Below are 27,183 nucleotides of genomic sequence, written 5' to 3'. Positions count from 1 at the left end.
TGTGTAGATCCAGTAGTTTAACTCGGTTTACTATTCAACTGATGTTGGCTCAAGTCACAATCTCGAGATTACAACAACCATTTCTCTGGAGGTGGTCGTAATCCTGTTAGACGCTCAGAGCCTGGTGCTGGCCCAGATCTAGAAAACTCTTCCAAATACATACCATCAAAACCAAGTAAGTAATACTAGTGCAATGATCTTGCTGGTTCCATCTGTCTTGCAATCCCATATCTGGTCATTGTGTTGGCTCATGTTGCTGTAAATATCTCAACGTCAAGCTTCTAACACTCTAAATATGCTATAGCCAACTCTTCGCGTTCAGAGCCTGAATGGATGTCTTTTTCTGTTACACCAGATGGCCCTAATCTGGTGGAAAATGATAATATAAATACAAATGCAGTCTCTAGTACGGCTGTAGACTCTGGAACTGACGAGTTCCAAAAATTCAAGGCAATGATGAAGAGTCAGCAGATTGATGCTTCCCGAAACGCCATGAACAATAATATCAACGCTAATAACAATACCACTGCTACTAGTAGAATGAATAATATCAAGCCATTGAACTCAAAATCTAACGGGCCCGTTTCTTATGCAGGCGGTGCACACTTGGATACATCTGTATCATCGCTTTGTTTCATGAACTCTAATTCCTCTCCTAAAGATCCTACAATGAGACTGCAGTCTGACCTTGCTTCTGATGCTGCTCGCATGCTGTACTCTGAAGATCAAACTGCAAGACCCCATATCACGACAAAAAGACGGTCTAGATTTGAACGTCTTTTTGATGAAGAACCTTTGTCCTCGTCATCTTCGTCTATATCTCAATCATCCGGTTTATCTGGATTGCAGCATGTTGCTCTTCCACAGCCTAGTATACCTGAATATCCGTACATGTCCTCTCAAGACTTACCACATATAATTTCAGAAGAAGAAGCGATGCGGGCAATTCTTGCAGGACAAAACAACAATTTCAAACCATCTAGATCAACTTTGGAATCACCACTGACTGATGCTTCTAATTTAAGATTAAACGAGTATCCAAATGAATCACCATCAAGTACGCTATCTTTGGCAGCTACTCAATGGAACTCTGCTCCAACGGGTCAACAGACCTCAAACTCGATGCCCTTTTCCGTTGCACTTTCAGAGGAAGAGGTACTGGAGCGCATGGGAGTCCGTGTTTCTCGCAAAAACTGGCGCAAATCAACCCAAGAAGAAGACAAGAAGAGCATGGAGCGTATTATTGCTACCCTGACTGCCGCTTCACTGTCGCAGGTAATTAGTTGGATGATACTTGTGTAGTAACCATTACAGAGTAGATTGTACTCATAGTGTATACTGTTCAACTTGATATATTGACTATTGTTTACATTTTGGCAAGCTTAGACTGCAAATCCAGCACTTCCTATATTTCAAGAAAGTCAAAACTCGTTCATGTTCAATAGTGCCGATCCTTTAACTGTCCAGCCTCCTTTTTCACACCAACAACCCAACCAAAACATTTTGCCCCCTTCCCAGCAACACTTGTCACAATTTTCTTCTGAACTTGCTGGTAATCATATCCCCCTAAATCACGACCAGGCCAATACTGATGCGGTCTTTTCTTCAAATACAATAAGGCCAGATCTTTTCGTTAATCAGGAATCTGCTCGCGGAGGGTTAAATGGTTCCTTTTTCGGTGAGATCGTTTTTGTGTATTGTGATCAATTTGAATATTCCAACATCCATTTGTTGTATTAAAATGTAAGCTAATCCATTTTAAACCTTAGATCGTCATCAAGCCTTTCCTCCTTATCTTGCCCCACCGCCTCCCCAGCAATCCTTTGATATGCTTTCGCATCCCATGTATAATCAACCTTCTGGATTTTCAAGAAATCCTCCCCCATCTTTGATGCATTCAACACCTTTTCACTTGAATGAACAAGTGCAACCGGGATTCAATCATCGATTTGATTCTTTTAATCACAATCAAACACCTCTTCCCCACGGAGCATTTTCTTCCCATTATTCCATGGCAGGTGCTTTTGATCAGCCTCCATACTTTCAGCCATTCAACCCTTCTCAGCACTCGATGCCTTTGCAGCCAGACCAAAATCAGGGGCAGCTCCATTTTGAACAGCATCGCCAATAGTAATCACTTTGCTATCAATATCAGCTTTTGCAGTTATATCTTTAAGCGGTTTGTTTCAATAAACTTGATTTTTCCTGAATTGATGTTTGACTTTTTTGAAATGCCAAGTTGAAAGTGTTCAGGTCGTAGTTGGTATATCACGATAATGATACGTTTCTCTGGTGTTGCTAGTCGTTTTAAACTACTTGTCATCTTCAAGCATAAATATACTGTTTTTTCAAATAAACTCGCGCCAGAGCCGTTGGGAAAAATCTACTTTTTAACGCGGCATCTGCGCTTTATACACCTAAAAATTGTACACGTACACGCAATACTACCAGACAATGGCAACCATGATTCCACAACTTCAAAGGCATATTCTGTCCATGTCTACTGATGAGAAAAAGTCTGGAAGAGACCGATATGGCCGTACGGACAGCTTGGATAGTTTGGATAGTTTAAATGCTAGCAGCAGTCATCCTCTCAAACCCATCACTGCTAAATCTGACGAAGAACAAATGGACTCGACAGTAACGCTTATGACTGCTTCTGCTGATCCAACCCCTCGACCATCGACATATACTGAGCACCTAAAGCACCCCAAAGCACAATGGAATAGCCAATATTCATTCAAAAAAGATATCGATGTAGCAAAGGCCGATTCTCACGGTCTTGACCATTCAAGTACAACAGTCAAGTCTCAAGCTTTATCCCAACATCCACTATTTTCAGCTGCATCTTATGAAAAACAACCGCCGCATCAAGATTTGACATTAATACATAGAGGCATGACGGCTTTGAATTTCTCATCTGAGCTTGATATAAAAGGAAATTTTTTAAGAACCATCAATCTAGGTGCAGTTGAAAAACTAGCTAATGCGCTCCTTCGTCTAGAACTTGACGAGGCAGATGCTTTGTTATGTCGCCTACCGCGTATTGCCGCCTCAAAACATCTAAATGAGCACAGAACAATCATTTCGGGACTCTATTGTGGTTTACTTGAAAACATTTTGGCACTTCACTCAGCAGCACGTCAACAGGCTCAGCACCAACAATTTTCTGAAATGATGGAGCACTTGGCTGCAATTGCACACGATCTCTTCGAGTACATTATCAGTCACGATATTATCATTGATCCCAAACTGATTTATGCTGTTGCTGACCATCTTCGGTTTAGTAGATACTTTACCAAGGCCATTTTCCGCATTCTTAGTAGACTCCAAAAGGATCAATGGACCGATGCGTGCTATTCCTGGTCGTTGGCAAGTAGTCTTCTTAAGCGTCCAGTCATGGTCATTGCAAGCGAAAACCGTATCTCGGCTAGCGTACAGCACTTTTTATCTAAATCATACGTTAGTCCAAAAAAGATTGAACAAGAGGTGTCAAGTATTATCACGGCCATGGCAGAAGGCAATCTGTACACTTCAGACGGTCGTGCACTTTCTCCTGATAATCGAGCCAAATTGCTACGCTGGACTCGCTTACGGCTTAAATTTGAAGAAGTATGGCGGTGGTATGTCCGTGTGCTTGATGTTCCTAACTGGAACAACGATAGTGAGTTGGATCTGGAATTGCTGACGGTAAAGGAAAACGCACTAGGACTGCTGGCGGATATTCTTGTTGTTGCAAGATCATACAATGAGTATGATTATGCATGGTATATATTTGAGACGTCTGTAATGAGTGATCGCTATGTATTTGCTACAGTCATGGGTGTGTGTCGCGATGCATTTTGCGAGAGTAGCAATACAGACACGCGTGATATATGGGAAGCAAGAGCATGGGCATTATATCGTAAATCCAGTAGTCGACATGATTCTCATCCTTATCAATTTGACGAGGGATTTTTACTAGAGGTGCGTCAGTTTTGTCTTATTGCTGGTTGTGATTGACAATTTACTTTTAGATTGGCATTAATTTCAAACTGTATGGGCTTGCTCATCTTTTTAATGTGTAGCTTGTTCAATTAGTCATAGAGATGAAAAATCAACCCATACGTTTAAGACACCTGGATAGAATTTTCAAGGATATCGAGTCACAATGCACTTTAGAGTATTTTCCAATTACTGAAAAACTACTAAAGATTATTATACAACAGTGCTGGGAGACGGTTGATCTGCATGCTCGTGCGCCAGAGTGGAATGCCGTTTTTAATAGGGTATATTTTAATCAGGAATTTGACTAGATGTCTTTTAAATCAAATTGCTTATCAAGTATGATTTGCAAATTTTTATAGATTTTCAGTATTTATAGTCTTTCCAAACATCTTTGTGCTGTAGAAGATGCGCATGCTGTGCAAGATATAGCCAATTCAACAGCAGTTCACCATTCAACACCACACTCCATCCGATCATCTCACCATCCCAACTACTTGATATCTGATCCCACTTTTGTCACGTTGCTTCAAATCTGCACTGTGTCAGGACATTTTGACGAGTTCAAACTGCTTAATCAGGATCTTCCTGATCGCGCAGTTGCTAATGAAGATTCCATGGCAAATGTCAAACGTGGTTTTGCAGCCTACCTTGGTTATTATGTTATTGAATCTGAAGATCGAACAGAGCTACTCGATAATTCAAGTCTTCCCAAATCCAAACCAATGAAGGCCGAATCGGAGTCGGATGAGAATTTTGATGATGTGGTATTTGAACAGGATGTAAAAACTGCCCGTTCATATGGGTTTGTTCTGATGGAGCAGATGGTATCTATTCTTGCAGAATCGGTCGAGGGCGTCATTATCAAGGAACTTTGCACTTGATGCGTGCCTTTTCATATTGAGATGTTTTACGACGATCATGGTTTTTATTTTTTGATGCCATTCACCTAAAAGTTGCTCTCAATATGCAATTTCCAACATTTAATCAGGTGAATAAACTAGAATTATTTTAATATTTACAACTTTTACTGGTACAAGGACTGCGAGGATTGCAATGACTGCAATGACTGTAGTGCTGTTATGCTAGATCTGACACGATAGTTTGTGATTCCAAATAAATGTCATTGGCTTGTACAATAATGTTTAGAAAGAATCCAGCAATGCCATTGAGCAGTTCAAAGTAGCCCCACGTGACAAGTATGCGAATATTGGTGTCTTGAAAGCCTCGCAATTGACATCAACTTTACGCATTTGCTACTATGAGCAGTGGCCAACCGCAAGTAGCTAGGTGAGTTGCTACACAAACTTATTGACAGAATATAGGCGGTTGAGGCATGCTAGATGTTGGCTATAATGTTTCAAGTATCATATATAGTGTTGCCATAGATGAGCATTCTATCTGCATATCTTGCTACTTTCGGCAAGACTGCTAGTGGAATATGGTGCGCATATCAGTAGTAGAGCAATAGTTTGATGGAGTTGATGAGCGTGGTTTCACTCTTGAATGCCTACCAGTTATTTTACCTTGAATTGAGGAATGAACTTGCAACGACTCGTGCCTCGATACTATTAATCCCATCTTCAGTAATATCCCTTGAAACTACAACGTATGACTACAATATATTCATATACTGACGGCTTTTTTGTATTTATGTGGTGGGAATGATGGGTTATTTATCACCATCGATTCAACTTGTATGTTGAATGGCTTCACTGGATGAATCATCAATCTTAAATTCAGTCCAAAGCTTCCACATCGCAATGGAGGATCTTCAAAACCCAACCAGAAGCCGATTGTGCCGCCACGTCCAAACGAGTTGAAAAATACTTCGGCTAAAGCCTTTGTTCAGACAGAACCCTCTAGCAACGAGTCTGCTGTTACTGCTACCCCTGGGTACTCTTTGGCAGTGGATAACTCTCAAGACGCATCTACAAAAGATTCCAATCCAATTACATCTGATCCACGAATTCGTGCCATGCCACTGCGAAAGCCTAAACCACCATCAGTACCCGCTCCAGATGTGCCGATATTGGCATCTGCCACAAAATACACTCCTGCTACGAGCACCAGAGAAATTCAGGCCAATAGCGGAGTGGCTGCTTTGGGTTCGACCGTTACTTCTAATGAGGAGGGATCTGCTACTGGCATGACTGCTGCTGAGAGAGAGGCTGCCGTCAAAGCACATGGTGTAAAGGGATTGCTTAACAATTTTGTTTCGTCAATGCATGGTAAGTGCTTAAACTTTATTTAAAAATCATGTTTTTCAAATCTGCTGTTGTATCTGTTTACGACTTTATTGAATACTGTTGACTTATGACTTTGTCGAATACTGGTGATTTGCATGCATGTAGGAATGTTTGCTAATGAGACTCCCGGTGGGGTACGGCCAGCGATTTCTACGCCATTTAATCCCGTTCATATCACGCATGTTGGCTACAATCACGATACTGGAGAGTTTACGGTAAGTTGAGGCTAATTTTCAGACATGACAAAGACTAGTTTGAATACTTTGGTTCAGATCTGCTTTTGATGATTTTTTCAGTGTTGTGCGATACTTGTGTTTTTGATTTTAAACTAATATAAATATATTAGGGCCTGCCAAAGGAATGGGTAAACATGCTTCAAGAGTCGGGAATTTCCAAGCAAGATCAGGCAAACAATCCACAGGCTATATTGGATGTCATTGGGTTTTATTCTGAAAGTCAGCAGCAGGATGAATCGGATTATGCATTTTCGAAATTCACAAATGCATATGCCAGTCAACTTCAGCCAGACATTGCATCTCCAACAACCGCGATAGCAACTGGAAATACTAAGCTGCCTCAACGTAGTCCTCACCTATCTCCACACATCAGTCCACGCAATAGCCCTCCTTTACCAAAGCGGCCTGTCAGTCCAGCAAAGCCTCCACGCAAGGCTTCTACTGGAGGAATTATTGGCCCTAAGCCTGTGATTGGCAGCGTTGCTGGAGTACCATCTACAAATTCAGTAGTATCGAGTCCGCTTTCTTCTGCTCAATCTGCACCAGCCAACTCTTCCACGTACTCTTCTGTAGTACAAGGAGCTACTCGACCAATTGTACCATCAACTCAAACTTTACCAAAGCCTAATGCACGACCACCTGTTCCGGCGCGACCAGCACATACTCTAAGTGTTTATTCGACAGACATTCGACCGATAGAGCCTTTAGGTAATTTTTGGAATATAATGTATTGTATTATGCAGTCGTTTGAATACCATTATAAGGAGGTGACGCTAATGTATCATTCTGTAATGTGCTACACTTTTATCCAAAGGACCCAACACTGCAGGTGCTACAGCATCTACATTTGCACAAAAAGCAGCACTACCACCCAAACCAAACATTGAGCCGATAGCACCACCTAAACCAGCAGGACTTTTAGTTACAGGATCAGGGACTCCGACTAAACCCAGCACATCTGGATCATCAAATACAGATGGTGCAGCATCTACTTTGCCCGTTCCTGGTACGGCAAAGGCTCCAGTACCTCGCCAGCGTGCTAAACCAACAACAACACAGGATGTGATTGGAAGACTTCAAGCCATTTGTAATCCAGCCGACCCTACGAGACTTTATAGAAATCTGATCAAGATTGGTCAGGGGTAAGATTGCTATATGTTGCTCAGTGATTTTTAAAAGACTATTTTTAACTCAATCCCATATTTTTTGATATGAACCGAATTAAATAATTTAGTGCATCGGGCGGCGTTTACACTGCAAAGCAAGTTGATACAGGACTTCCAATGGCGATTAAACAAATGAATCTGGAAGAGCAGCCCAAAAAAGATTTGATTATTAACGAGATTATTGTAATGAAAGCAGCACAACACAAAAACATTGTCAATTTTATTGACAGTTTTTTGTACAAGGGAGATTTATGGGTATGCTGGATTACTACTATTTTTGAGTGAACTACTCGGAATTTGGTATTAGTTTAATACTTGAAAACTAATGCATTCTTTTATATTATGGGCGATTGTTTTTATTCTAGGTTGTTATGGAGTATATGGAAGGTGGCTCGCTGACAGATTCAGTGACTAGTAATTATATGACAGAGGAGCAAATTGCCACAGTGTGCCGAGAAGTAAATATTTTGATAAATTGTACATGCTATTTTGAGTTGAACTAATTAATTTATCAACAACAGGTTTTGGAAGGTCTTTCACATTTGCACCTAGGTGGAGTTATCCATCGTGATATCAAAAGCGACAATATTTTAATGGGACTGGACGGGCAAGTTAAACTAAGTATGTATCGGATTAAACTAGCACTGTAGTAGCGATAGGAGTTGATGCTTATTGTAACATATTGAATTTTTAGCCGATTTTGGATTTTGCGCACAATTGAATGATGACCAAGCAAAGCGAACGACTATGGTAGGCACGCCTTATTGGATGGCTCCAGAGGTTGTGACACGCAAGGAATATGGACCTAAAGTAGATGTGTGGTCTCTGGGTATTATGGCGATTGAGATGCTGGAAGGAGAGCCTCCATACCTGAACGAGAATCCACTACGAGCACTATATCTGATTGCAACCAATGGAACACCCAAATTGCAAGATCCCAATAGTGTTGGACCTGAGTTTGCAGATTTTCTTGACAAGTCATTACAAGTTGAAGTGGACAAGCGTTGGTCTACGGACGAATTGCTTGCAGTACGTGTTTTTTGAGTGGGCAATTAATCTATGTAGATATCTAGACTGATTGATAAAATATGTTTTGGCACTAACTTTATGGTACTATAGCATCCATTTTTGAAAAAGGCCGAGCATGTAAGTAGCCTTATTCCATTGATTCAGGCAGCACGAAACAGCAAGAAATAAAGTTTTGTTTTAGCAAGTCTGTTCCCGTGACTTGTTTTCACTTTGTTCTGGTTTGTGGTTTGGAAAATCGAAAATTTCAATGAAAATTTTGCGACTTGAACACCAGTGAAAACTGCAACTTTGAACTTGTCTGGAATTCAATTGGAACCACATTGCTTATATACACATATGGATCGTTCAAAACCATTCGAAAACCGCATGGCTGCCTTTAAAAATAGAGGTGCCATGAAACAGGATGAGATCCGTCGTCGTCGAGAAGACATGACTGTAGAGCTGCGCAAACAGAAGCGTGAGGAATCGTTTGCCAAGCGTCGTAATATGGCTCTGATTGCTGGCACTCAGTCCGAGTCGGATGACGAAGGGTTTTCTACCAACCAGGTCGTCAATGAGCAGGTGTGTGATGAATTTGACTTGCTAATCATGTTGTGTTGGTTGAAGATGTTGGAAGAGTGCACAGATAGGCTGTCAGTGTAGATTGTGGTGTTTCCAGGCTAGTCTCGCTATGGATTAGTGCTACACTGAATCACATCTGTTCTTGCTGTATGGGGTCTGAGTTTTTTATCAGTCGCTTGTCTATTGCCTGCCATGTCTTGTGAACCTCTATTCTCCCTTGTTCTTCAAATGAGTATCTTCCTGCTGTTGAAGAGGGCAATGCTTTATATCGGTCTTGCTACTACTTTACAGTACATCATGCTTTATTTGAACCATGCTATAGTCTTTTGGGTTTCTTGTCAACGACCTTGTGCTGGTTGCATCTATCGATCTTGTCCGGACTTTATTATTTACGACCTGTTGTTTGTAGGATCTGCATCAGCAACTCACTACCATGGTTGCTGGACTTATGTCGTCTGAAGTTGAGGATCAGTACAATGCTACCTCTCGTTTCCGTAAATTACTTTCCAAAGGTAATCGCAGTTTTATTTTTTGGTCGATATGCTAATGATTTCCCTTGATTTCTCTCTGGCTACAATTTCTTGTTATTTGGTTCACTTGTTTAACAAATTTAATTTACACTTGTTTCCAATCGCAACACTAAACTTGGCTGTTGTCTTGGCTTTACCGGATACAGAAAAAAATCCTCCTATTGCAGAAGTCATCAATTGTGGTGTGATTCCTCGCTTTGTCGAGTTTCTACGTTCTGAAAATCCTTTGATTCAGGTAAACTAATTAATCAGCAATTGTCTCTGTTATAATTCAGACGATTCCTTACATTGTTTCAATATACGTTTATATAGTTTGAAGCGGCATGGGCACTTACCAATATTGCATCCGGCTCGTCTAATCAGACAAAAGTTGTGATTGATGCTGGTGCAGTTCCCATTTTTGTGGACTTGCTTCGCTCTCCAACCCCTGATGTCAAGGAACAGGTGAGTTGATTAGTGTGATGTTTAAACTGGAGTCAGATTGGTGCGCTATACAAAGTTTGCGGCACGACTAATGACACCAACTAAAATTTGGTTTATTTTCAATTGCTTAATGGACTCTGTAGGCTGTCTGGGCTCTTGGTAATATTGCTGGTGACAGTGTCGAATGCCGTGATCGTGTTCTTGCTGCTGGTGCACTTCGTCCTCTTCTTGAAATTCTCAACGACTCAAACTATAAACTGTCAATGCTACGCAACGCTACATGGACTCTCTCCAACTTTTGTCGTGGAAAAAATCCTCAACCTGACTGGAACACTGTATGTTGAATTTTATCAGATATGCGTTTTGATGAGATTCTATGATTTTTTGCTTATTCAATTTGATTGTTTCTCTGGTTTTAAAAATCCTATGCGTTTTCAATCTTGTTGGCATTCTACTAGATTCGTCCATGTTTGCCTGTTCTTGCCAAACTGGTCCACTCGAACGATGAGGAGGTACTAACTGATGCGTGCTGGGCCATCTCATATGTTTCGGAGGTGTCTAACGAAAAGATCCAAGCTGTTATTGAAGTTGGTGTTTGTCGTCGTTTGGTGGAACTGTTGTTGCATCCATCGTACTCTGTACAAACTCCCGCTTTGCGCTCTGTTGGAAACATTGTTACTGGTGATGACATGCAAACTCAAACTATTATTCAATGCGGCGCTCTTAACTCGTTGCTTGCTTTGCTTTCCAGCCCCAAAGATGGTATTCGCAAAGAGGCTTGCTGGACAATTTCCAACATCACCGCAGGAACGACCCATCAGATCCAAGCTGTGATTGAGGCTAACCTGGTACCTCATCTTATTTCCATTCTTGCACGCGGTGATTTCAAGACTAAAAAAGAAGCCTGCTGGGCTATTTCTAATGCTACATCTGGTGGATTGAACAAACCTGAGCAAATTCGATACCTTGTGCAACAGGGTTGCATTAAACCTTTGTGTGATTTGCTCACCTGCCCTGATAACAAGATTATTCAAGTTGCGCTTGACGGACTTGAAAACATTCTCAAAGTGGGTGAAATGGACGAGCAAGAACAACACAATGGTAACCAGATGGCTCTTTTCATTGAAGAGGCTGGTGGTATGGAAAAGATCCACGAGCTGCAAATGCACGAGAACACGGAAATCTATCGCAAAGCATACTCTATTATTGACAAATATTTCAACGATGAGAATGACGAGAGTGCTGGTGTTGCACCAGAAGTTAACCAGAACACCGGTACATTTGCATTCTCTGCTCAAGCAAATGTTCCTCAAGGTGGATTTAACTTTTGAAAAGTAATCTGCTCTGCTATTTTAACTGTTATGCGTGCAGGCTTCCGAACTTCTCTTCCAACTTTATTACCTTGGTTTAGGCATGTCCTTATTAAACTGATTTCCTTCAACCCCTTCCTTCTACTACGGACTATTCCCTCTACTCTGATCTCCACCATACCTGACTCTTCCTTTATCCCCTTCCTACTGTCAAACCCTTCATCCATTATGCGCAATACAAACTGATTGACTACGCCTGTTGAATGATTTTGATTTAAAATGAGTTTATGGCGGTGAAAGTGGAGTAATGGTTTTTTAGTTTAGCTGATATTATCCAACTTGAATGACTCGACAGTTGGAGAAACCCAATGCACCACTACTGTGTGGTAGCATCACTGATTCCTTTGCATACTTGACTATCAAGGACCGTATGCCAGTAAGTCAATGGCAGTCAATTGCAATGTGTGATCAAACCACTTTCAATAGTTGATTTCTGACTCGTTACTGGTAATGCATTGCTGGTCATCACATTGTTTTCAAAGGTAATTCTTACAAAGATTCTGGATCAGTTTGCTCGCATGCAGTATAAAGGACTTGATGGCAAGACTGTACATTTTAGTCCTGATCAGCTTGCTCAACTCAAAGAAATCACGTTTGATATCTCAGAGCTCAAGTACAACATGGTGCGTGATCGCCCATTAACACCCATTTCTTCTCATTCACCAAGCGATTGGACTGAATCTGCTGTTGCTAGTCTAACAGCAGATTCCAATGTATGGAATGCTGCCATGGAAGAGCTTGGTGATGCATTGGCATGCACTTGGTTTCAAGCTCCTTGGCTCTTTGTCGAATGTTACATGTATCGAGCATTAAGACAGATTATTACTGCAAGAAATGCCTGGACGGATTTTGATGTGTTTGCACAAGACAAGCAGGTTGGAGCATATTTTTGTAAATTCAAACTCGATTGTATTTCTCAACTTTATGTCAAATAGACTTCATTGATTGGATCGATCCAGTCTATTCTGCAATTGTCGACTACTTTGGGAACCAAAACGAATGGAATCGACTCGGATCTAATGCGAGAGCTCATACAGGTAAATAGTCAGTACAATTCAAATGTTGCAATGATGATGGATAGTATGCAATGAAGCCAACATTTTTTATTGAATGAATTTGACATGGCAACAATCAGTTTTCTTTGTGGGGAAATCAGGTAGATTCATGTTTGCTGAATAGTATATACCGCTTTCATTGACACTGTCTTACTGCTGTTTGCACAATACTGTTCATTTAGACTGATTTGTCACTTTTAGTGCATGCTAAGCATGATGATCTTCACAAATTGCAAGTATCTGGAAAGAATCAGTTGGCAGCTGTTTGTAACAATATCATTGTCAATGACATTGATCGTGTCATTGGAAAGATCCAATCCGTTCATACGGGAGACGTCGTGTTTGTACTCGATAATGCTGGTATTGCAGTTGTCTATAAATTATTCGAGTCTTGTATGCATAATATCAATGTTTCTAAACTTTAAATACGTGTACATTGTATGTTGGAATGTATGCAGGATTTGAACTTTTTGCGGATCTTTGTATGGCAGATCACTTGACTCTTTCAACTGACTGTCGAATTGTCTTTCAAGTCAAGCAGTATGGATGGTTTGTGAGCGATACTACCATTTCTGATTTTCACCAAACTCTCGATGTGTGCCAAACTCAAGCTGAAATACATGGGTGTGCCATTTTAATGGAGGCTGTCTCTCGTTGGCGACTGTGGTTGAAGAATGGGAGGTGGATACTTGAACAAGATCCGTTTTGGACTACGCCATTTCCGTTTTGGAGGATGCCAGATAAGGCATGCGTTCTGTTGCAAACACTAAGCGATGCCAAGTTTATTTTTTTCAAAGGAGATTTGAACTATCGCAAGGTAAATGAAAGTGCTTGGCAATTGCCTTTTATTGCATAGACTATCTAGTATCGATGCTATGAATACTGACTTGCATTCGATACTATACGATCCATGTGTACTCAGATGGTACACGATGCTTCATGGCCAACAACGACAACTCTTGAGGAAGCAATAGGCCCGCTTGCCAAAACTCAGATTGCTCCGTTTGTTTTACTGAGAACATGCAAAAGTGATACTATTGTTGGACTTGTAGAGGGACAAGCAGAGAAGCTAACTGAAATAGATGCCAACTGGATGGTCAATGGCAAGTTTGGTGTGATCCAATATCACGAATAAAACGCTGGTATTTGGAGAGTTTGAGATTCAAGATTCAATAATGAAGCATTTGGCAATAATTTATTTGCAAATAGTGTTGCGGATGGTGTTGTTCCATGCGACTAGGTCATCAAACTTGACTCCGCTGCCACCAAAAATATCCAGCGCACTATACAGTTGATAATCGAGTCAGCAACTCGGTCTATGGACAACTGACTACAAAAATAACAATCAAGACACATGCCTTCCAAAAGTTAAATCGACACGTCCTTTGGAAAGACGATTGACAAGATCCATATCACTTAAATCTATAAATTATCTAATAAGCACAACTCAACTGTAATGCATTACAGCATATACTCATCTATTGTTTAAAATCATACCTTTTGCACCACCTGCGTACGTGCAAGGGATCTTTGACCACTTTCCAAGTGCTATTTCAAGACAAACCAAATTATACCCAAAATATAAACTTTACATCTTGATTCAATAGTAGACTAAACAATTTTATTCATATAGCAGACTCACCTTCAACTAGTTTTTCATCGATTCCTTGACACAACCCTTCGACGTCTGCAGCGTGCACAAGAAACTCGGATGCATATGAACCCAAGTTTTCAAGCACAGATTCACTCAGTATTAAATCTGTAGGTGTCTGCCATTTGTTCATAGCGACCACCCATTTATCATCAAGCGTCTTGCAACTATCAACAAAAACATCAAGAAAGCAATTCAATCCTACTGATAGGTCTTCAAGTGTGAATTACGAATTCTATAAATTGTATTCACCTGAGATCGACAACCAAGAATCGTTTTCCTAGTTTCTCAGACAATAATCGCAATCGATCTTCATCAAACTTTGCATTTTGAAATAGCCAGCTTGTGACGATGATCTAATCAGAAATGAGGAATCCGTTACATACAAAGATCAGCTTTGTGCTGACAATCCTGCAATCTGGTCCAACAAGATTATACCTTGTCAGCACCTGCATCGATCCACGTTTCCGCATTATCAAGAGTGATTCCTCCACCTATTTGTAGTCCCTGTGGCCAAGCTGCAAGAGCCTGTTTAGCAGCTTCGTCATTGTTGGCACCAAGTTTAATGACATGAGCACCATGAAGTTGGTTCTCTTTGTACAAGGAGCCATAGTATGAAGGCGAATGACTAAACACACATTTAAAAAGATGAGTTGGCTTGAATATCAATCAACTTGACAGTAATGAATAGGCTCATGCAACAATCGACCCAAACGCTCGAGTTGAATTCCATTTATCGTACATGCCAATAGACGTACCTAGAAACAAAGTTTGTTTTCATAATAGCTGGGGCAGTATCGGATAGACTAGCACCAACAATCTGTTTGACTTGTCCATCGTGCAAATCAATACAAGGACGAAACAGTGACATGATTAGACAAGTGCTTTTAGAATGGATTCGTTCGGTTTACCAGTGTATTCACGTAAAATAAAACTAAATAAGGGTGTCAGTTTACAGAGTATTGTGTTGATTGAACTCTACTGTTTTGAAGATTGTCATTATAATTGTCTTTCTAACATGTTGTTGAACTAGAACGCGAGCGTATCTGATTTAAAATACAAGAGTTTGGTAACATCCAACTCAATATCTGAATTCAAACTTGGTGATTGTACAATGTATGATTATACTAGACAAGAAGAAAAAGAATCTCGGATTAAACTTAAAGTTTGATTTTTTAAGCATCGTATAATGCATTCTGTGTTGATTCAACAACAGTCAGTTTCAGTAGAAATACGCAACGAAGATTCAGTCCTTGTTCTCGAGGCAATCAATACAAAAGTATTCCATTTTACGTGAATACAGCAATAGCCAAAACCATGTGATTTGCTATAGAAATAATGATTTCAACTTGACAAAGAAAATTACATGAACGAATCTACTGCAGGACAATCATTCAAGTTTGTGCAACGACCAAAGTCTACAGATGATGAGCATGATCTAGTTAGAATGCAGGATGAGTTTAACAGTGTTTCTGGTCAGAGTGCTGCCACCGCAATCCGCTCTAAACCGCCTGCTGTCAGGTCTGCTTCAAACTCTAAAACTCCTGTCATTGCTCCAGACCATGAAGATACTGCTGAATTGAAACCACTTCAGTCTGAAAAAAAATCTGTGTCTTGGGATAGTGCACTGGATCAAATACCAGAACTCGATTCAGCTCCCATTTCAACTCCAGAAATACTAGTATCCGACAACAAGCCAGTAAAGAAAATGTCACTATTTGCTCAACGACGAATTGCAAAGTTGGCTGCGGCTACTGAATCTACTACTCCTGTTGATCATAAATCTGTACATCGAGATGTTGTCAATTCTGATTTTCAGCACGACTCAACTTCAAACCCAAATCAAAAACACTACCCAAAGTCATACATCGAGTCGACAGATGCCCTCTTTGGCAGCGTACTCAAAAATGTCACTGAGCGAGATTTAGACTTTAATGCGCAAGCAGATCAGCATGCATTTGATATGAAACCAATATATAAAGATGGGTTTCCTACTTCTGTGCATCGTAGCATCAGAGCAGTTACGAAAAGCAGTGCCGCGCCAGATTTAGTGTCTGATCGGGATACACCCAATGCTGCTGACATGCCAGACTATGCACAAGAGAACATTCGAAAGATTGACATGATGTCTGCTGAAGAGATTGCTGACGCACAACAAGAGATTGCAAGCAAGCTGGATCCTGCAATATTAAGTTTTTTGATGAGTCGCAAACCCACACCACTAACGAATGATGTTGCGGTATCTAGCAATGCAGATGCTAAAACAAAAGCAACAACTTCATTGGAGCGATCAAATGAGTAGGAAATTTTTATATGATCTGATGCCAATCTTCAAGGTATGACTGTAAGCCAAAGCTTGTTCCTAACGCATTTCATGCATGTTTACTAGAAATCATACCTTTTCACATATTGATCAGTTTATTGATCCATCTACCGCTCAGCCAGAAAAATTAGAGTGGATGCTGGATTTAGAAGAACAGTCGAGCATACATTTGGAAAATAGCAACTTGGCAAGTGCCGAAAAAGAGCTGTACAGATTTGATTTCCAAGGAACTATTTTAACTCAGCTCACACCAACTAGTACGGTTGACAATTCAGCCTTGTTTCATCATGGTGATGATCCTTCACTTCCAGGTTACTCTATCAAGGAACTTGTATATTTGTCAAAAAGCACGGTTCCAGCCCAACGCGCAATGAGTCTTCAACTGATTTCTCGAATTATCACAAATATTTACGAGGAGCAATACTCTTCCAAGGATTTGGCTGCTATCATCAAACTTTTCAAAAAAAATGATGTGCTACTTCATATTCGAGTTGCTGTGGATGCATCCCATGAAACGGTTGTATTCCAGGCAATCGAGACACTTGCACAGTATTTTGGTGCATCATCTATTTTCTCTGAAAGTGAATACACATCAGAATTTATTTGGAGTCGCTTATCTTTAGCTCGTGTAGGATATCGTACCATTTCCTTGTCGCCAAAATCCATTGCACTTTTTGCAGCTAAATCGCGCGGCAAAGACACTGTAGATTTTGAATTACCAGAAAAAAACGATAGCCTTGCGTCAATCTCAAAGCTCATCAGCATTGATGCAGTAAGTGGTTTGCAAGAAACCAATATCTTGGTACGAATGAGGTATCTTTTGAAGAATACCAGCTCGCCTACTCGGTTTGCGATTGACATTGTTGACATTCTAACTGTCATGGCAAGACACTCGGCCATTAGTGCTCAAGACATTCTTGAATGTGCTGGTCTGGTTGACGCTATTGCTCAAAATGTATTCAAGCTAAAATGGCCACTCTCTGATACATCTATTGTTGAACTTACTTTGATTCGAAATACTCTCCGCTTATTCAGAATACTTTGTCAGTCTGGTCGAGATGCAACTGTCGCACTGATAAAGCATAATTTGATCACAGCAACAATGCGGTATCTTACTTTGCTTCCTAGCAACTTTGAAATAGCGGGAAAAAATTATGGAGTTGGCTTGAAGCTCGATATTGCGACTCAGGTTTGGCTGCTGCAAGGAGTTGTTTTTTCCTATACGCTTGGAGGCAGAGTGTTTGACGACTATAGATCACTTATGATGGAGTGTGCAGAAAAATGCAGTTTATTGTGTTTACGTTTTACTTCATCGCCAGTACTATCTGAATCACAGACTGACACTCATGACGTGTTAAAGATTCGTATGGCTTCACTTTCTGCACTCACAAGTATCTGTCGAGTTTTGCAAACATTGTTGATGCGATACAGATCGGAGATGAATGCTGGAGGGGAGAATGACGCTCTTTTGCCGTTTGTTACGCTTGTTGTCAATGTACTAGAGTCTGTCTGCCACTCTCCTGTTCCTGAACATCACACACACAGTTCATTCACTGATACCATTGCACGCGCAGCATTTATTTCTGCAGCACTTGATTTGTTGAATGACTATGTTTCGAAATCAATTACATACCAGTTTCAAGCAGGTTCTGAAATCATGACAATTTTCTGCAAAGTAGAACAGCTCATTCCACAAATTAAAGATTGTGTGTTCAGCCCATCCACAATTGCATTTTTTGCAAAGTATGCTGAATCAAATATTGATTTCCCGCTTTTCGGATTGAAATCGGAGCTAGGCATCCCATTTTGCCAATTAAGCGCGAGACGCCGAGCAACCCAGCTTACTGATTTGACAGCATTGTGCAACGCAGCAGCAGCATTGCTTGATACCAGTCAGTTGGTGAAAAGACATATTTTTCCAAATGAGCTTTCTGCAGACTCGATACTATTTAGTCCATTATGCATGAAATTGATTCATTTCTTGACTGAAGAATTTGACACATTGCTGCTCTATGACCACGAGAGTTGGATTCGAGTATTTGGACAGGGTCGACCCAATATGCTACTTACATGGACAAAGGGTGTATCAGTTTTAGCACGCAAATGTACTGAGCGCACGCCTACCATCGAATTGGCCATAAAAGCAGCTGTAGTTGCAAGTGCTGTAGGGATTCCTGAACTTCTTCCCGGAGATGAGTATATTGCAGCAGACTGGCTAAATGGGAGTATGTTTTCTCACAAGTTCAGCCCAATGGAGAAACCAGATACAGCCCTGTCGCGCATCTTTTCTCTCGAGTTGTTTACTGATTCTACACTCCTTCAATCTCAAGCCTTGTACCGTGCAGATGATCGGATTGTTTTGAGGTCCTTGTTTTTTGAGTCTCTGAATGGAACAGGATCACTTCCAATCCGACGCGATTGGATTTTTGGACCTTTAGATCGACTGTATCATGAGTTCAAGACGCATGGGCTTTCATCTGTTCCAGCTGATGTGATTGATATTGTTAAACACGTACTTGGCTTTTTCAAGGACATGTCAGAACACAATTGTTTGACTACTATAGCGCCAAGTGCGATTATTACACACATGATGAAGGTGTTTTTGCTTTCAGATGACAACGGTAACGAAGTTTTTCATGATCATGATATTGCATTTATTTTAGACTGGGCGTTCAACACTTATGCGAAATCAGTATGTATGCCATCACATGCAAGCAGTAAAGTGAGATCTTCAGCAGAAATGAATTCAGAAACAAGCCAAGCAACTGCTTCACCTCCACTAGAGCTTGCCATGAACGGCGGTACAGTATTTTTCCAGTTATACCAAGACTTGCTGAATCAGTTTGTAGCGGTTTCCTTTGGTGCGTTGCATCTGCAGAAATATCTTATTTTGCCATTGACGATGGCATATCCTCGCGACTACCACATGGCGTTCTGGACTACACTAGATCACTCCTTGTTAGAACGGTTTAGTTTATCAATCCAGATGTTGAAGGATTGCGGTGTTTGTTTGAATGGGTTTGTTCAACCTGCAGAACAGGATCAAGATATGCTGGCATGCTATAGATCCGCACTGCCTTGCTTGCGAGTTGACTCGTTCTTGGCTTATGTAGCAGATGCGCATGTTAATCATGCAGCACTGCAAGTTGAATAAAATCATTGTTATAGTCTTGAAGATCGTCTGGCATTTGCCAACAGTGAATGCCATCAAACTGCTTTGGAATTCAACTGGATCAACCTATCCGAACTTCCGGTCTTCCACTCGACCATCCTGCAAGGCAATGAGACGCACTGCTCCTGCCTCCCCGCCCCCGCCTTTGCTAACCAGCACAAAAGGCCAGTTGTCTCACGGACACCAGAGACGCTCTTCGAGTTTGAGCCAATACTCTCCAACCAGCAGCATCTCTTCCACTTCTCCAAAGCGTGCAGGCAAAGCTCATTCAAATCAACTGCCACAGCCCTTTGGGAGAGAGCCTAAACTGGTGAGCATCTCCTTGTTGATAGTGAGACTGTCTTGTCATATGTTGCAGTCGAGGTTCGTCGGACAAATCCACCAGTGCACTGGGCTTGACCATTCAAAGCTATCCAGCTGGCTACTGATCGGCGAATGCAATAATTCATTGTTTCTCTAGACGCTTGTTTGTAGCAGTCGATCAATACTGGCTGGAACTAGCTCAATCTATGCATGGCTGCTTATCTCAACCTTCATGGTCTTTGGCTTCCAAATCTAATGCCTTGAAATTCACTACTACTCGAAAACTATGCTGATATTTTTGTATCAAATGATATTGATTATATTGATTATAGACATTTTTTGCATACAGCGAGAGTCGAGGTCCTCAAGCAGTCAGTATGGGTATTATTTTGATACTGACTCTAATTGCTACTGCTGTCAGACTGTACAATCTTCCACAGCCGCCAGAAGTTGTATTTGACGAGGTTCATTTTGGTAATGCTTTTTGTCATGTCATTCCATCTTTATGTTGAAATAGAGCTGTCCGTAATTGTACATGTAGATTCATATTTTAATGCCATTGATTTTAATTAGGCGGATTTGCAACAAAGTATATCAAATCAGAATTCTTTATGGATGTCCATCCTCCTGTACGATTATCTTGCTTTACATTTTTGATGCGTCTTGTTTAAACACTAACCAACTCATTTTTTATTGTCGAAACTCAGCTCGGAAAGTTGATTGTTGCAAGTAGTGGAGTGCTTTTGGGATACAATGGATCGTTTTCTTTCAAGGTGAATACATGGCTTGAATGCATGTCCATGATCTAGCAATACTACAGAAATTAAACTCTACAGTAATAGGAAATTGGCCTAAGTTACATCTCCTCCAAAGTCCCATATATCGCAATGCGTGGTGTTCCTGCATTTATGGGTGCTTTATTATCCCCGGTATGTTTACACTACAGAAACCCAGCGTGCTGTGTTGGGAAGGATGTTTACCAGGATACACTAACTGATAAATACACTACGGTGTATCCAACTAAATATAGATTTCGTATACTACAATGAGAAATTTTGGGTTTTCTACAACGGCATCTGTACTGACAAGTATTTTGGTCATATTTGAAAACGCTTTTGTCTGGTATGAAGTTATTCGATGCATATGCTTATCGTTTAGTCTCAACTACGACTTTGGTGTCTTTTTGCTGATTTTACACATTTATATGTTTCAATTCTACACGCTAGTCAATTCCGTCTTATTTTACTGGACTCCTTTTTAGTTTTTTTTACTGGATTAACTGCTATGCTATGGACCGAGTTCCGTCGCGTATATGATCGCCCATTCAGTCCTTTGTGGTGGAGAACACTGACATTTACTGGAATCGGTATAGGTCTTACTGTTAGGTACTCCATTTGATGTTGTAGTACTATGAACTTTGTTTATAATTGTAGACTGGTATTGACATTCAATTTATTTGTTATAGCGTAAAATGGGTTGGTCTTTTCACCATTGCATTGATTGGAGTTGCTACACTGCAAGATCTTTGGAATTTAATCACTGATGGAAGCGTCCCTATAGTAAGTGAATGCTGCATCTAGCATGGACCGTACGTTTGGATAAATGCGTGATGTTACAGATGAGTTTGGCTAATTTAAAGCTTTCGACTGCTTGCTACTTTGATATAGCGTGCTTTTATCAAGCATCTTTATGCACGAGTGATTTGTCTTATTATTGTTCCTGTAGCAATCTACATGTTACTTTTTCAAATCCATTTTTCAGTGCTGTATAAAAAAGGGAGCGGGTCGGGCTTTATGAGTCCCGAATTCCAGTCCACGCTTTTGGGCAGTGAGATTGCTGATACTCGTGCAGGTACATTCCATTTTAATGGCACTTGGTGAATTCGTATTCGGATGCTTATAAACTATACTATTAATAGATGTTGCCTATGGATCAAAGATCGCTCTTCGCCATGAGGCTACTCGTGGTGGTTATTTGCACTCACACGCACACAATTATCCTGGTGGATCTCAGCAGCAGCAAATGACTTGCTATCCTTTTAGAGGCAATTTACCATTGCTATTGTTTAGTTTGCTGATTCGCTACATGTAACCATGGCTTACCCAATATATCCGTTTTTAGATGAAAATAGTTGGTTTTTGGTCAAGCCTGAACTTACTTTTGTTAATGACACTGCAGTTGATACCATGCCTACTGGATTTGAGCGTCTTAAGCATGGCTCGGTTGTTCGTCTAGGTAGGATTGGGTTTTTGGTTTACTATTCAAATCAATAGGATTTTGATATGATTCACTGCCATATTCTGTTTAAGCTGGACTAGTGATTAACATTATGGATATGTTGTATTGATAGAACATGTTTCTACTTTTAAAAAACTGCACAGTCATGATGTTAGGTATAGAATGTAATGCTTTGCATTATTTCCAATCGGTGTTTTCTAATACTGGTTTATGCATCCAATAAAATTATAGATCTGGCTTTAACGATGACAAGGACTACAATGAGGCTTCTGGTTATGGAATGAAGGATTATCCAGGAGACTCCAACGACTATTGGGTTGTTGAGCTTTTAAATCAAAAGTCCACGTCTGATCCTCCTAATATCAAGGCTATTCATGATCGTATTCGCTTGAAGCATCGTGGCACTGGTTGCTATTTGTTTTCTCGCGCTACAAAGCTTCCTGAGTGGGGTATGTTTTTGCAATATTGCCCATACTTGCACCATCTACATAATTTTGCTGTGACAATTATTTCGTTTAATATTGATATATCTGTGTGAGTTTAGGCTTTGGCCAACAAGAAGTATCATGTGCCAAGAATGGTCTGAAGAAACTCTCAGTGTAAATATGTCCTGTTTTGACTTTGAAGGTTTTTGTCTGTCGGTGCTTTATACTTTGATTTTTAACTTGATTTTACTTTATTGCATGCTTTGATATGCATTACACAGTTGGCGTATCGAGTATAATGAGCATCCAGAAAGTATGATGGTTCAAAATTGGCACTTGCTTAGTTTTAAATAGTTTGTGATGTTTGATATTAATTATCACATGATATATGATGATATAGTGCCTGATGATGTTGAGATGATCAATTACAAAAAGCCGGGCTTTTTTTCCAAGTTTATTCATGTTCATCAAGTGATGTGGCAAATCAATCAAGGCCTCAAGGGCTCTCATCCATACGACTCTCGTCCAGGTTAGTTTTATTACCGTGTAGTTTCAACACATTTTAGCGGTTTAAAGAATTGAATGTTTAACTGGTGAATGGATTTTGCAAATTTTTAGGTGTATGGCCATTTCTTCGCCGAGGAATCAGTTTTTGGCACTCGAAAACCACCACGGGAACAATCTATCTACTCGGAAATCCCCTTATCTGGTTTTCAGCACTAGTTGGATTGATAGTTTACATTGGATATGAGCTATTTGAAGCTGTTGCTGCCAAACGTAGAGTGGCATTCATCAACCTGGGTAAATACACGTTGCGTAGTGCATATATTTTAAAGATTAGCGCTGCTAATAACCACAATCTTTCATGTTATTATGATGCCTAGGATTTCTCAAGGAAGCAGCAAACGCTTCTTGGTTCTTTTTTATTGGCTGGTGTCTTCACTACCTTCCTTTTTTCTTTATGAAGCGCCAGGTATCGTGTATTATTTGGTTACCAATATCGGAGTTGTATTTCGATTATTTCAACTTGCTAATATTTTAAAACAATGGCATGAGCTACACTAATATTTAAACAGCTGTTTCTGCATCATTATCTGCCATCACTCTACTTTTCAATCTTGCTGCTTGGGGCACTCTTTGATGTTATCACTTTGAAATTAAGGCGATATGGCCAACTCATGGCTGCTATTGGATGTGCTTTGGCAGTAATCTGGATCTTTTCTATATTTTCACCACTAGCATATGGTACTGAAATGACACCTGTACAATGTCAGCGAATGAAATGGGTATCCACCTGGGACTTTAACTGTATGCAAGGCAAGTGACGATATTTGAATTTAGTATGTAGGCTATATTTTAATCGGGATACAATATACTTACAATTTATTGCACGTTTCAATCTTTTAGGAGTACCGCCACCACCAGCACTCTCACCTAGCCCAACCAATAATATGGAAGCAGAGGAGAAGATTTTGGGGGAAATAGACGTAGCACTTGATGATGAAAGTGATTGAGCTCGTCTAGTTTGTCCAGGACAGTACAACTCTTTGGAAAGTCAAAGACATTGTATTTAATTCCATAGTTTTGGATCCAAGAATGATTACTTTTTATACTCTGTTAAATTCAAGTAATTCATTAAACACGATTTGAGATTTGGTTTGAAAATATTGAAAGTAAAAATATGACACGTGACCTGATATTGTGTTGAACGAACAATCGGACAAATCTGAAGTCGATCTTGTCCAATAACACTGTAAAGACTGGAGTATTTTGTGCCAACCAACAGACACAAAAGTAAATCAGTGAGTGAGATTTACTATTGATATTTTCACTGATGGACATTTTTCTGGCTTGTCGTTGCATGTTCTAATCCAACAACTTCATTTTATCAGCTTCAACTCATCCAAGTCGACATGAATGAATCCGATGCTCATGACCCTCCCAATACCATTAAAAATACATTGTTTTCTGAACCCGAATCTCAGTTAAAATCTGATACAGCTGTTAAATCGACCATTGATGAACATGTATCTTCACAAGCAAGTTCTAATCCTGGAAATCCCTCCGAAATGACAATGTCTGCTATAGAAGCGTAAGCCATTTATTCAATGTCATGTGCATACTATGGCTGATTCTAATATCAAAATAGCCAAAACAAGCATTTCAATGTAGATAATATCCGATGCTAACTATTGAATGCTTTTTATAAGTCGCAAACTACGCAGAAAATCTAGCATTGGAAATCGTCGAGTTAGCTTTGCGGCTACTGCTCATGTCAGGTATCTTGTGTCCATAATCATGGTTTCAAATTCCTTGCAAATAGTTATTTAAAAGTTGTACTTGTCAACGCTTTAAATCACATGTTTCCGCCAACAACTGACATTAAACTATACATTTTCTACTCAACAAATATGCTACTGTCTATATAGACTTTTTGACAAAGACTCGGATGACTGGCTTCTAGAAACAAAAAACCCTTCAGATGAACTTGGAGTAGATCGCGAATTCTTTGGTGAATCCGACTCTACAGTAGGATTTCAAATGCCGGATCTTGTATCGGTCAGGCGCTCCAGGTATATCTTTATGCTCTCAACATAATGAATTTCTGGCTGTCTTGATTGAGATTAGCACTCAATTTTGTCTGTTTATATGGATTGTAAGGACTATTCTATACTCACATATACACTTTTGTGGTCTGTTTCAAGTTTATACGATCTTGGAATGTCACTTTCTAATGGAATTAATGGAGATGTTACATCTCAGATGGGTAGTCCAATGAATGAGTCCAATACTAGCATAGATATTAGTAGCGACGCGTAAGTGATTGTCATTGTAATATTGCTTTAATGTTCCATTCCTATCTTTTAGTGTAATTTTGTGTCATTCAATACTAAATTGCCAATATACGTTAATACTGAATTCTAGTCAGCAAAGCTTTGAAGTCAGCACCAAAGGGTCTCCAAATATTTTATTTGGTATGAACCATTACAATGCAGCAAAGGCAGCAGAAGAATCTACTATTTCTGGAAATTACAGTTTATCTTCGGACGATATGGACTTGACAGCAGCTCATGGTACTATTATCTCTAATCAATCAATAACCAAATTGGCTGAATTACTGCGCAAAGACGAGTCAACGCCGCGCATATCTGGCCGCTCGACTTATAGTGTTGTTGCTTCTCCTGACATTGTAGATTCACCCTTAAACTCTCGGTTTTCTCGTCGTGATAGCATTGCTCCCTTTTTCATTAGTTTAAAAAATCAACTGGAAGCCATTCCACCACTATCTCCTAGACGCAATCAGTCTCCTGCACCCGTGTCTGTATCCAAATCTGCTGTAAATCGTCGTGACAGTGTAGCTTGTTTTTTCCAAAATCAAACTGCTCCTTCTCCCTTGGCAAAATCCACTCTTTTTCAAGATGTAGAATCTGGAGCTTATTCCGATGATCTTGAGGAAGAAGCAAGCCAAATGATGGATTTAGCTTCTGAAATCGGGGAAGTTACCCCGTCTCAAGAATCTCATTATATGAGTGTGTCTAATACCATGAGTCTCGACTGTGCTCAAGATACTTTACTAAGCAATCAAGAGTTGAAAATGTCAGTGGATGAGGATCCTACCGATTTGTGTGACATGTCACTAGATATTGTTGCTACTCAGTCCAGTACTACATCTATGGATACCGGTAATACTCAGGAACTAACCATGTCGCAATCTTCAATGGATATTTCGGTTTTGGAAACCACTAAAACCCAAGGGTTGGTTGCATCTCATACAAATACCAAGTTTGCCAATATTGTCGATACCAACGACACTATTACACGGTTCTTTTCGGCTCCTGCTTCTTCCACTACTGGCAATATTTCTAGTGAATTTTTGGCTTCTAGAGAACAATCCAAGCCTGAAATATCCACATACGAAACTACTACTCAGAATAACGCTGTTGCTGTCAGTACCCCTGTGCGTCGTGTCATGTCTCGTCAAACTGGCCAAAGGAAAAGTCCTGCTCCGGATATGCCCACTAAATCACCTAGATCTGGTGTTTCCAAGAAACAGTCAACCCCTGCCATCTTAAAATCTGTATTGAAAAAAACACCATCTACTAATAAGGAAATGATTGAACTCACTCCAACAGCAGTTCATTTTGACGTTGGCTCTCCCATTACTCGAAGTCGAAGTAAAACTATGAAATCGCCTGCTATCCATCAGGGTTTGACATTTCATTCCGCTAATAAAGCAAGTACCAACTCTTTACACAAAAAACTAGTCAATCAATCGGCTACATCTACTCCTTTGGCTACACGTTCTGAATCCAACGCTGCTGTTTCTTCACCTGTAATTTCAAAATCCGAGTCTCGTCGAAAAAGTCGAAAGTCGATATCTGCAAAAAAGTTGGATATATTTTCTCCTGAAGAAAATGTTGAATCTGCATCATATCCTGATGCCTGCCAAATCGAGCAGACTCTTGAA

The 27,183-nt window shown here is 40.2% G+C and overlaps 8 protein-coding genes across 8 annotated transcripts; 7 read left to right on the top strand and 1 right to left on the bottom strand.

Annotated features, from left to right (window-relative positions):
* The first annotated feature begins 1,410 nt into the window (after positions 1-1,410).
* On the top strand, positions 1,411-2,208 carry BATDEDRAFT_36967 (uncharacterized protein). The gene is made up of 2 exons (XM_006679077.1): positions 1,411-1,678; positions 1,770-2,208. The coding sequence occupies exons 1-2, from the start codon at positions 1,435-1,437 to the stop codon at positions 2,129-2,131; spliced, it is 606 nt and encodes a 201-aa protein (XP_006679140.1). The 5' UTR covers positions 1,411-1,434; the 3' UTR covers positions 2,132-2,208.
* A 246-nt stretch (positions 2,209-2,454) lies between these two features.
* BATDEDRAFT_88799 (uncharacterized protein) lies at positions 2,455-4,868 on the top strand (the record flags this gene model as incomplete). Its single annotated transcript, XM_006679214.1, has 3 exons — positions 2,455-3,966; positions 4,068-4,268; positions 4,347-4,868. The coding sequence occupies 3 exons, from the start codon at positions 2,455-2,457 to the stop codon at positions 4,866-4,868; spliced, it is 2,235 nt and encodes a 744-aa protein (XP_006679277.1).
* A 1,472-nt stretch (positions 4,869-6,340) lies between these two features.
* Positions 6,341-8,851, top strand: BATDEDRAFT_19592 (uncharacterized protein; the record flags this gene model as incomplete). The annotated part of the gene is made up of 8 exons (XM_006678848.1): positions 6,341-6,448; positions 6,580-7,110; positions 7,487-7,611; positions 7,704-7,890; positions 8,001-8,093; positions 8,157-8,256; positions 8,330-8,664; positions 8,755-8,851. The coding sequence occupies 8 exons, from the start codon at positions 6,341-6,343 to the stop codon at positions 8,830-8,832; spliced, it is 1,557 nt and encodes a 518-aa protein (XP_006678911.1). The 3' UTR covers positions 8,833-8,851.
* A 149-nt stretch (positions 8,852-9,000) lies between these two features.
* BATDEDRAFT_11307 (karyopherin alpha) lies at positions 9,001-11,509 on the top strand (the record flags this gene model as incomplete). Its single annotated transcript, XM_006678777.1, has 6 exons — positions 9,001-9,210; positions 9,635-9,737; positions 9,902-9,990; positions 10,068-10,199; positions 10,322-10,513; positions 10,637-11,509. 6 exons carry the CDS (start codon positions 9,001-9,003, stop codon positions 11,507-11,509), a joined length of 1,599 nt encoding a protein of 532 aa, XP_006678840.1.
* A 322-nt stretch (positions 11,510-11,831) lies between these two features.
* Positions 11,832-13,738, top strand: BATDEDRAFT_24960 (uncharacterized protein; the record flags this gene model as incomplete). The annotated part of the gene is made up of 6 exons (XM_006678908.1): positions 11,832-11,924; positions 12,031-12,423; positions 12,484-12,585; positions 12,786-12,963; positions 13,062-13,420; positions 13,526-13,738. 6 exons carry the CDS (start codon positions 11,832-11,834, stop codon positions 13,736-13,738), a joined length of 1,338 nt encoding a protein of 445 aa, XP_006678971.1.
* Positions 13,739-13,798: 60 nt separating this feature from the next.
* BATDEDRAFT_11553 (1-(5-phosphoribosyl)-5- ((5-phosphoribosylamino)methylideneamino)imidazole-4-carboxamide isomerase HIS6) lies at positions 13,799-15,125 on the bottom strand (the record flags this gene model as incomplete). Its single annotated transcript, XM_006678806.1, has 7 exons — positions 13,799-13,886; positions 13,956-14,025; positions 14,101-14,151; positions 14,246-14,421; positions 14,507-14,610; positions 14,693-14,882; positions 15,013-15,125. 7 exons carry the CDS (start codon positions 15,123-15,125, stop codon positions 13,799-13,801), a joined length of 792 nt encoding a protein of 263 aa, XP_006678869.1.
* A 495-nt stretch (positions 15,126-15,620) lies between these two features.
* Positions 15,621-19,731, top strand: BATDEDRAFT_88801 (uncharacterized protein; the record flags this gene model as incomplete). The annotated part of the gene is made up of 2 exons (XM_006679213.1): positions 15,621-16,552; positions 16,644-19,731. 2 exons carry the CDS (start codon positions 15,621-15,623, stop codon positions 19,729-19,731), a joined length of 4,020 nt encoding a protein of 1,339 aa, XP_006679276.1.
* Positions 19,732-19,840: 109 nt separating this feature from the next.
* BATDEDRAFT_88572 (uncharacterized protein) lies at positions 19,841-24,376 on the top strand. The gene is made up of 20 exons (XM_006679212.1): positions 19,841-20,059; positions 20,385-20,526; positions 20,626-20,681; positions 20,760-20,825; positions 20,895-20,981; positions 21,083-21,174; positions 21,279-21,437; positions 21,518-21,611; positions 21,720-21,903; positions 21,971-22,096; positions 22,174-22,287; positions 22,403-22,445; positions 22,522-22,739; positions 22,835-22,889; positions 22,997-23,028; positions 23,116-23,244; positions 23,334-23,516; positions 23,600-23,688; positions 23,792-24,032; positions 24,123-24,376. The coding sequence occupies exons 1-20, from the start codon at positions 19,859-19,861 to the stop codon at positions 24,227-24,229; spliced, it is 2,418 nt and encodes an 805-aa protein (XP_006679275.1). The 5' UTR covers positions 19,841-19,858; the 3' UTR covers positions 24,230-24,376.
* Positions 24,377-27,183: the final 2,807 nt, after the last annotated feature.

The sequence above is a fragment of the Batrachochytrium dendrobatidis genome (assembly GCF_000203795.2).
Source record: "Batrachochytrium dendrobatidis JAM81 unplaced genomic scaffold BATDEscaffold_6, whole genome shotgun sequence".
Lineage (NCBI taxonomy): Eukaryota > Fungi > Chytridiomycota > Chytridiomycetes > Rhizophydiales > Batrachochytrium > Batrachochytrium dendrobatidis.
The sequence above is the reverse complement of the archived record's forward strand: the minus strand, read 5'-3'. Positions and strand labels throughout refer to the sequence as shown.